Raw genomic sequence first — 9,430 nt, 5'->3', positions numbered from 1 at the left:
ATCAGTTTGAAAGTTTGAGCATTAGCATAGATGGACTCAAAACCCATCTCCAGCTCATTACTGATAACTGCGCCAAGCTTAGCACATCTATAGAATCACTGGACAAGAAAGTCACCACTCACATGGCTCAATGTTCCATATCCCAAGAAAAGCCCTCTGTGTTTTCTTTCCATGATTTCTTCCAGCAACCTGCTCCTCCCGTCAGAAATCCCATGAAGACTTGGCTTATCCAGATCCTCATTCGACCTCCAGGTGTCATTCCTTACCCCCTTGTAGCTCTTGTTGATACAGGCTATGGTTTTAACATATGTAAATATCATGTACTCCCTTCCTATTGTTGGGAACCCCTTGATCCTGCTAATCAGATGCATGGTTCCACAATGGGTGGCGGTGTCATTGCCTGTAAAAGATTTGCAGCTCGCATTCCTATCTCTATATAGAAATATCCCACAGAGATAGATTTCTACCAGCTCGAATCTCAGGGGGTTGACATTGTAATTGGTATTGACTTTCTCAATAAGCATTTGCCATTTGGCCTCTCCACCGACCAGATGGCTTTAACGATTGGTGGAACCTTGGTTCAAGTACCTGCTCGAGAAAAACTAAGAAAGGTCCTCAAACCTTTTGCAGATGATCTTGAGATTGTAAATAATTGTTCTCCTGTACATTCTCCATTGCTCTGTGATCCCCCAGCTGAATTCTTGGAAACCCCTGAAGCCTCTCCGCCGATCAACTCTCATGCTGAATTCAGCCCTGCATGATTCACTGCAGCAAATGCATGATAAGTTTGTTTCGGATTGCAGCAGCGAATCTCCAACGGCCTTCAAACATATCTTTCAGCACCAGGTTGCTCTTCCCCTCAAAGATGGTTCTAAACCATATAAGGAGAGCCCATATGGATTCACTCAGCAGGACCGAATACTCTGCAATGAAGAAATCTCCGAGCTACTTGCAATGGGTCTTATTTCCGAATCACGCTCAGAATGGGCTGCAGCTGCCTTCTACGTCAACAAACACTCTAAGCAGAAGAGAGGAAAGAAGAGGTTGGTTATCAATTATAAACCCCTCAATAAGTGCCTCATATCTCTCTCTCACCCGATTCTCAATAAAGAATACCTTATGCAGAAGATTATTGGAGCACAGGTATTCTCTAAATTAGACCTCAAAGTAGGCTTTTGGCAAATTGGTCTCCTTCCTGCTGACAGGCATAAAACCGGTTTCGTAGTCCCGCAAGGATTCTACGAATGGTATGTACTACCATTCGGATTGAAGACTGCACCGGTTGAGTTCCAGAAATTTATGGACTCTGTCTTCAGTCCATTCCATTCTTTCTGTCTTGTATATATTGATGACATTTTGATATATAGTAAAGATGAGACAGCTCATCTTAAGCACCTACAGATTGTATATAATCTTCTCAGAGAGAAAGGGCTAGCACTGTCTGCCAAGAAGATTATGATTGGGCAACCCACTATTGATTTCCTCGGTGTACAGATACACAAAGGCGCCCTGCAAATGCAGGATCATGTTCTCAAAGCTCTCCTTGCCTTTCCCGATGAAATCCATGATCGCACCCAGCTCCAGCGCTTTTTGGGATGCTTGAATCATATCTCGAAACTCGGAAGTAGCAAGCGTAACGGAGTGGGGATGAAGTTATGCAGACCAGGTTCGGGAACCTAGTATGATGCCAAGTGGGAGCTTAAACTGAAAAGCAGGAGATGAAGCGTGGATGAAACACACATAGACGGGGTATGGAGTAACGGGAGACGAATGGCAGGTACGGTCGGTAGGGGAGGAAGCGTAAAACAATTCGTAAGTAACGCGGAAGGGAATATCAGCGTCGGGAAGAAGGAAGTAGGGAGTAGGCATGCAGATGCAAGAGATAAAAACTGAACTTGAGAACTCAAAGAGACTTGGAAGCTGGAATGTATTGGAAGCAAGAGGGAACAAGATTACAACTCAAGGCTCAAGGCTGGCAAACTCTGCCTTGGAATGAGCCGAGGGCCTCCTTATATACAAGAGGAGAAGCCGAAAGAATGATGCTTCCAAGTGGCGCACTAAGGGAAAAGGCGCACTTGTGTAAGTGGAATCTAAAAAGGTGCACTGAGTAAGTTGGTGTGTCAGGCGCACTTCGTGAGTGGAGAATCTTTTTACAATGGATGGGTGAAGGTCTTATCTAGGACTGCAGACAGTGTCTAATCACCCAAAGAATATGCTGTACAAACCCAAGATGAAGGTCTTATCCTGAAAAGGACAGTGTCTAATCATCTTGGGATCGGGAAAAGCTAAAACCAGGGCCATTGCCAGTGGGAAGGAGTAGACCATGGTTATGCTGGGCCCAATAGGGAGCACCTTCGCGGGAGAGCATATCAGGAAGTACATTCGTGCTACCCTTTTTCCATTCCACATCAAAATCGTACATAGACAAGAACTCCTGCCAGCGGGCTAGGCGACCGCGGCCAATTTGTTTGTCAATCCGTCTGGTACAGAAGGTTTTGAAATTCTGGTTGTCAGTACGGACTGTGAATCTCTTGTTGAGAATAAAAAGCTCAAGTTTCTGGATGGCACGTTTGACGGCAAGTATTTCTTTTTCAATACTATGGTAATTGCGTTCTGCACCCTGAAACATGCCTGATCTGAAAGCACAAATGAGCTGGAGTCTTTTCGAGGAGGATAGCACCCCTGAATTGGTCAGAAGCATCAGTCTCAATGATGAGGGTGGCATCTGCTGTCGGAATGGTAAGGCTGGGCAGATGTTGGATTTGTTTTTTAATGTGTTGGACTGCCTCAGTTTGAGCCGGGCCCCAAGAGGGTCCATCCTTGCGGAGACATAGTTGTAACTGATACCGGTCTTTGGCCAGGCAGCTGTTCATAGAAAGGGGAAATATGATTTAGACAACCCAAAAACCGTTGGAGCTGAGTGCGATCATGGATTTCATCTGGGAAGGCGAGAAGAGCTTTGAGCACATGATCCTGCATTTGAAGAGCTCCTTTGTGGATTTGAACACCTAGGAAGTCGATAGTGGGTTGCCCAATCATAATTTTCTTAGCAGATAATGCCAGCCCTTTCTGTCGGAGGAGATTATATACAATGTCAAGATGTTTTAGATGAGCTGTCTCATCTTTGCTATACACTAGAATGTCATCAATATATACAAGATATAAAGAATGAAAAGGACTGAAAATGGAGTCCATAAATTTTTGAAACTCGACAGGAGCAGTTTTGAGGCCGAAGGGAAGAACGTTCCACTCGTAGAACCCTTGCGGGACTACGAAACCTGTCTTGTGCCGATCGGCAGGGAGAAGACCAATTTGCCAGAAGCCTGCTTTGAGGTCTAACTTGGAGAATACTTGTGTACCTGTTATCTTCTGCATAAGATATTCTTTATTGGGAATTGGGTGCGAGAGAGATATAAGGCATTTGTTGAGAGGTTTATAATTGTGTTCGCCATTTGGTATCAGAGCCTTGTTTCGGTTGCCTGTGCTTCACTCGAAGAGTGTATGGGACCCTGTCGCTGCCGCTCCCCCCTTAGGCCAAGAGGTGCCGTGTGTTGGTTGAGCATAGCGTGACGTTTGAAGACAGTCTGCTGTTTCAACTCTCTGCATATTATAATGGCCAAGCTTATTCGTGCTATCTCTGCCCGTTTCTCTACCCCTCGCTCCGCTTCCACTTCTACTGAGTTGTCTGATTCCAAGCACTCTTGGAATCTTCCTCTTATCGATCCGGAGGATGTGTATAAGTTTAGTATGTTTCAGTATAAAGCTTTGAGACATATCAAAGTCTCTGAGGTGTGCATTAACATCGCTGATGAAGGCAACACAGGAGTTTATCTCCCGTTGTTTTCTCAGGCCGAGATCGAGGGTTTCACTCGATCCGGATATCAGTACATCCATTACGGCTGTTTTGTCCTAGCCATCGAGCCCTTGTTCAGGTCTGGCATCAACGCCACCTGCATGGTCAGCCTAGTTGACACGCGTCACCTAACGCTGAAAGCTGCTCGCATAGGTCTTGTCCATGGTTCTTTGAATAAAGAACCTGTATATACTGTAGTATACCCTAACTTCAAGATGTCCCTTGCTGATCCACTTCTGTCAACAGCCCTTAGGCTGTATGTCCATGTCAAGGGTTTACAAATGAAACCAAAGTCTGAACATTGTGCCATACATGTTCGGTCTATTAACTATTTGGTTTCAACCATTAACCCCATCCCTCGCAACATCCATGCACCAGATGAATGTGTGCTCTACGGCTCCACCAATGCCGAGGTGATGAGGTTTAAGTTTGATGCAATTCCCATGCCTACTGCTTGGGACATGGATTATCAACAAATAATCCAAGAGAATGCGGATCAAGAGGCAGCCTATGAGATCGAAGACACGCCTACAAAGGCCATAGTCCGACGCCGCTCTGGTAACTCCTCCAAGAAAGTTTTGCGTCTTGCCTTTCCTGCTTCTTCCCATCTCTCCATTACTAGTACGCCTCCTGCACAATCCGACACAGCCAGCCTCCCAGAAAGTTCGCTTCGACAAGATGCTGTTAGGGATTGGGTGACTAGCACTTCTGCAACCCAGTTCCCCGGTGATGCCAGTCTTCCTTATCGACAGGAGACTACCGTCAATCATAGGCCTCACTCTCACTCCAATTTCGAGGCTATCACATCGAAAGTGCCCATGATGATGTTCACTCCGACGACCTGGCCCACAGCTCGTGGTTACGAAGAATGCACCGAGGACAGTAAGGTTGTCTTTTAACCTTTTGCTCTTACTGATTCCACTATTCCATGTGCCCAAATTCCAGTGGAACAGCAACAACTGAATTGGTGCAACGCGCACAACATAGAAGTCCAGGCCAACCTGGATGATGTTCGTCTGGCACTATATAATCTGCAACTTGCCATCGCAGCTCTCGATAAGAAACTCACCAATGCCTTAGCTGTTCCTGCAAGTTCCTCCTCTACTTCCAGTTTTTTCCCTGCCTTTCAATATAGTCTTCCTCCTTCCTCTGCTGCTCCTCCCTTGCAATATACATTCCCCCCAGCTCTTATGTTCCCAGCTCATTCCTTCCTCGCCGATTGTACAGTCACTGACACACTTCCCTACGATGCTGAACGTGCTGCGGAATGGTTGGATCCGGCACACCCGATTATTCGGGCCTTCCGCTGGACCGAAGCTGATAATTCCGATCGGGCCGCTGTACAGCCTCCCCTTGGAGGAGTTATTCCTCTGCAGCCTGATCTTTTCTTTCTTGTGCTTCCTTATTCTGCCCTTGGACCAGTCGGACAAGATCCTACAGATCATCATGATTCAGACGATGATAGTGATGATCCTGCTGCTTTTCCTGCTGTATCCACTTCTATTCCTATTTCTTGCCCTTCTGTACAGTCTAGCGTTCCTTTACCTTCTCTGATGAACCAAGGAACGATCAAGCAAGAAGCAGAACCCATGTTGCAAGATGTTCGGACTCGTACTGCCGTATTTCCTTCTGCTCCAGCAGCTCATGGTCTCAAAGGAGAATTGCTTGTCCCTGAATATACTGATGGTACGCTGAATGAAGCTGGTGAGTTGCGTATGCGCCTCCAACATAAGTCTTTTCCAGGATATGTTCTTAATATTGATGGTGCATCGCCCCAAGCTTTAAAGGATACATTGAAAATCTTTTATGGACATATGATGTCCCTCGTATCAGTCTATAAGTGGAATTCCTGAGATGCTGCACTAGAGACCACCAAATGATTTACAGGAATTCTAGCAAATTGGTGGGAGGTCCTCTCAAATGAGTCCAAGGAGCATATCTTTGACAGTCACGATGCACATGAACAGCCCAATGCTCCTGATGCCCTTATTGCTGCCATTTCAAATCAGTTCTTACCCACTTTCACAGATGATCGCACACAGGCCGCTAATGAGTTCTTTGCACTCAAACTGTGTGATCTCTTTCAGCTGGCGGAATACAATGCACATGCTCAACAGCTTGTATATCGCGGTGGACTCTTTGCGGATGTTTCCGCCAAACGCCATTATCTGTTCAGTTTGCCGCACAAGATTGGTGAAGCATGTAATGCACTCATTGATGCACAGACCAAGATCGTGAATTTGGATAATCATCCTACCGAGGTCCATAAAACGGTCGATGATTTTACTTTTGCAAATCTCTTTCAATTGGTGCAAGTATATATCCGAAAGCAATGCACGGAATATACTATGAAAAATAAGATCAAAGAGATTAGTCTTGTGTCTCCCACTATTTGCCAGCAATTTGTGGGCAATAAGAATTTCTGTCCCCAGTCTTCATATCCACGACAGTTTGCTTCGTCTTCAAATTCTCGACCTTCTCGTCGCCGCCGATTCCAGAAGTCATCCTGCTCTTGTGGAGGTTCTTCACGCTTTCCACGCCTTCGCAAAATCCATTGGCACAGCAGGTATCAACGACGACCCCAGAGGTTCTTACGCAAACGTCGCTTTACTGCCAGTAAATCATCTGGCTGCTTTATTTGTGGAAAGCGGGGGCATTTTGCTAAAGACTGTCCGCAGCAACCCAAGACGGGCCAACAAAAGCAACTTAAAGGCTTCTTCTCTATGGTCAATGATCCTGATCATTGGGAAGTAGTTTCACAGGGTGTCACGGACGAATCCTTGTATGAATGCTCTGAGTCCGACACACCTGACTGCTTGACCTGCCAACTTGCTCTTCCTCTGGAGACGGATATGGTAGGTGCATATATGAATAATATTAATTTCATTGATTTAGAGTTACCCTCTTCAGATTCTGGTTCTGACTCTTCTGCTGATACTGATGAGGGTATCTGGGATATTACTGATCTGCCTCAACAACCTTCACCTCCTGTTCTGCCAACCAGACCTCAGCCCCAGTATCCTTTTCCTCCTCCCTTTGTTCCCCCTCCTTCTGATCCTCTATCTCACCGTGGACCTTCTATCTTTCAACCTCTGTAACGGTTTTGCAGTCTGTTCCTCAGTTCCTGCCTCATCCGTTTAGTCAAACCCCTGTACAGACTCTCTCTACTGAGCCGTCCTCTTCCTCTCACTCTTCTCACTCTTGTAAAGCCCAGTTTGAATCTCTCCAGACTAATATTAAACTTCTAAACTCCCACACTGCTACTATTCTTACCCAGTGCACTCAGTTGACCGCCACTCTCACATCTCATGATCAAAAGGTAGTGCAACACCTCCAGCAATGTGTTCCACAAATTCCTCCTGTACTCTTGTCGTGTCAGGAATTCTTTAAGACTCCTGCCCCGCCTGTACATAACCCCATGAAAACATGGATGGTTTCTGTGCTCTTACGACCTCCTGGAGTTCCTCCTTACTCACTAATTGCATTAGTAGATACGGGTTCGGGTTTCAATATCTGTAAGTATAATGCTCTCCCCACTTATTGCTGGGAACCTCTCAGCGATGCTAATCTAATGCATGGATCAACCATGGGCGGTGGAACAATTGCCTGCAAGCGGTATGCCAACAATGTCTCTATCTCTTTGGGTGGCCAACCTACGGAGATCAGTTTCTACCAGTTAGAATCTCAGGGCATTGATCTCGTGATAGGCAATGATTTCCTTAATCGTCATCTCCCCTTTGGGTTTTCCACTAATACGATGGCATTAACAATTAATGACCAACTGATTCAAGTTCCAGCTCGGGAGAAAGTATTGCAGGTCTTAAAGCCGTATGATGAGGACCTACAGATTGTGAATCAGGCTTCACCTTACTGTGCTGTCCTTGAGCACTACCGTGCCACACCGACACCATCCCCTCCAACTGCTGCTGAATTCAGTCCCCCAATCTCTCCTGCATTCCAAGATGCCCAGCAGCTGTTATCAGAAAAAGAGCTCAATGACTTGGTGTCTGATTTGGTAGCACAAGATCAGGCCAAAGGTTTACGACGTCGCACACATACTCTCCTGGTATGTCAGTCCTTGGCTGAGATGGAACAACAACTGATCACTAATTGTAGTGGTACTTCGCCGCAGGCCTTCAAGCATATATTCCATCACAAGATCGGCTTGCCCATTAAGGAAGGGTCAAAACCTTATAAAGAAAGCCCCTATGGATTCACACATGAAGATCCTCTCCTCTGCACTGCTGAAATCACAGATCTTCTCCAACAGGGACTTATTCGAGAATCCAAATCAGCTTGGGCTACTGCTGCTTTCTACGTCAACAAGCACTCGGAGCAAAAGCGTGGTAAGAAGCGGCTGGTCATCAATTACAAGCCCCTGAACAAGTGTCTCCTTACAATTGCATATCCATTGCCCAACAAGGAGTACCTTATGCAGCAAATCAGTGGGGCCCCTGTCTTTTCAAAACTAGACCTGAAGGCTGGTTTTTGGCAAATCGGTTTACTCCCCGAAGATCAACATAAAACCGGTTTTGTGGTTCCTCAGGGTTTCTATGAATGGACAGTTTTGCCATTCGGTTTGAAGACCGCCCCTGTGGAGTTTCAGAAATTCATGGATTCTATTTTTGCTGGCATTCATGAATTTTGCCTTGTATATATTGATGACATCCTGATCTACAGCAAAGATAAGCATCAACATCTTGTCCATCTCCAACGGGTGCATGATCTGCTACAACAACATGGGTTGGTCCTTTCCCCCACTAAAATTCAAATAGGTCGCTCCTCTATTGACTTTCTAGGAGTCCTAATCCAAAACGGTGCCATTCAACTTCAAGACCATGTGCTCAAGGCACTTGCTGCATTTCCGGCAGAGATACATGATCGCCAACAGTTACAAAGGTTCCTTGGCTGTTTAAATTACATTTCCCCATTTTATCAACAGCTTGCTCGGGACAGGTATCTGCTTCAACTCTGCCTCCGCAAAGATGGTCCGAAATGGGGTCCAGCACAAACATCTGCTCTGGCTCATATCTAACAACAATTGCTTAGCCTGCCTCCGCTAACCATCCCATCAGCAAACGCAAATATTGTGATCGAGACCGATGCCTCAGATGATTTCTGGGGTGCAATTCTGTTAGAGCAGTTGGCACCCAAAAATGAACGCATCTGTGCCTTCCGATCCGGCATCTTCCAAGGTGCTGAACGAAATTACCACTCCATCGAAAAAGAAATCCTTGCTGTCAAGAAAGCAATCCAAAAGCTCGAATTGTTTATTCTCAACAAACCTTTTCTTGTCCGCACGGATAGCCAGAATTTCAAGACCTTCTGCATGAGAAAAATTGATAAACAAATTGGTCGCGGTCGGTTGGCCCGCTGGCAGGAATTCTTTTCGATGTATGACTTTAAAGTTGAGTGGAAAAAAGGAGCTCTTAATTATCTTCCCGATGTGCTTTCACGAGAAGGAGCTCCGTACTGGGCCCAACATCCCACCGAATATTGTGCGCCACTCTGACAAAGGTGCAACCACTAACCAAAGTGTACAGTGAATAGACACTGTGTCTGACACATGTCAGATAA

The 9,430-nt window shown here is 45.8% G+C and overlaps 1 protein-coding gene across 1 annotated transcript; it reads left to right on the top strand.

The window, feature by feature from the left end:
* The first annotated feature begins 551 nt into the window (after positions 1-551).
* On the top strand, positions 552-1,680 carry LOC147884498 (uncharacterized). The gene is made up of 3 exons (XM_087397974.1): positions 552-644; positions 772-1,043; positions 1,206-1,680. Exons 1-3 carry the CDS (start codon positions 552-554, stop codon positions 1,678-1,680), a joined length of 840 nt encoding a protein of 279 aa, XP_087254100.1.
* Positions 1,681-9,430: the final 7,750 nt, after the last annotated feature.

The sequence above is a fragment of the Dipteris shenzhenensis genome, chromosome 26, assembly GCF_047967505.1.
Source record: "Dipteris shenzhenensis isolate YYH24624 ecotype China chromosome 26, Dip_SZ_1.0, whole genome shotgun sequence".
In the NCBI taxonomy this organism is placed as follows: Eukaryota; Viridiplantae; Streptophyta; class Polypodiopsida; order Gleicheniales; family Dipteridaceae; genus Dipteris; species Dipteris shenzhenensis.
The sequence above is the reverse complement of the archived record's forward strand: the minus strand, read 5'-3'. Positions and strand labels throughout refer to the sequence as shown.

Bases quoted from the DNA above. Each gene is read 5' to 3' on its own strand.
- LOC147884498 (XM_087397974.1), top strand. From the start codon at position 552: ATGGCTTTAACGATTGGTGGAACCTTGGTTCAAGTACCTGCTCGAGAA. The intron at 645-771 runs GTAAATAATTGT...GATTCACTGCAG, and splicing joins TTGCAGATGATCTTGAGATT to CAAATGCATGATAAGTTTGT. The intron at 1,044-1,205 runs GTTGGTTATCAA...TCCTGCTGACAG, and splicing joins CAGAAGAGAGGAAAGAAGAG to GCATAAAACCGGTTTCGTAG.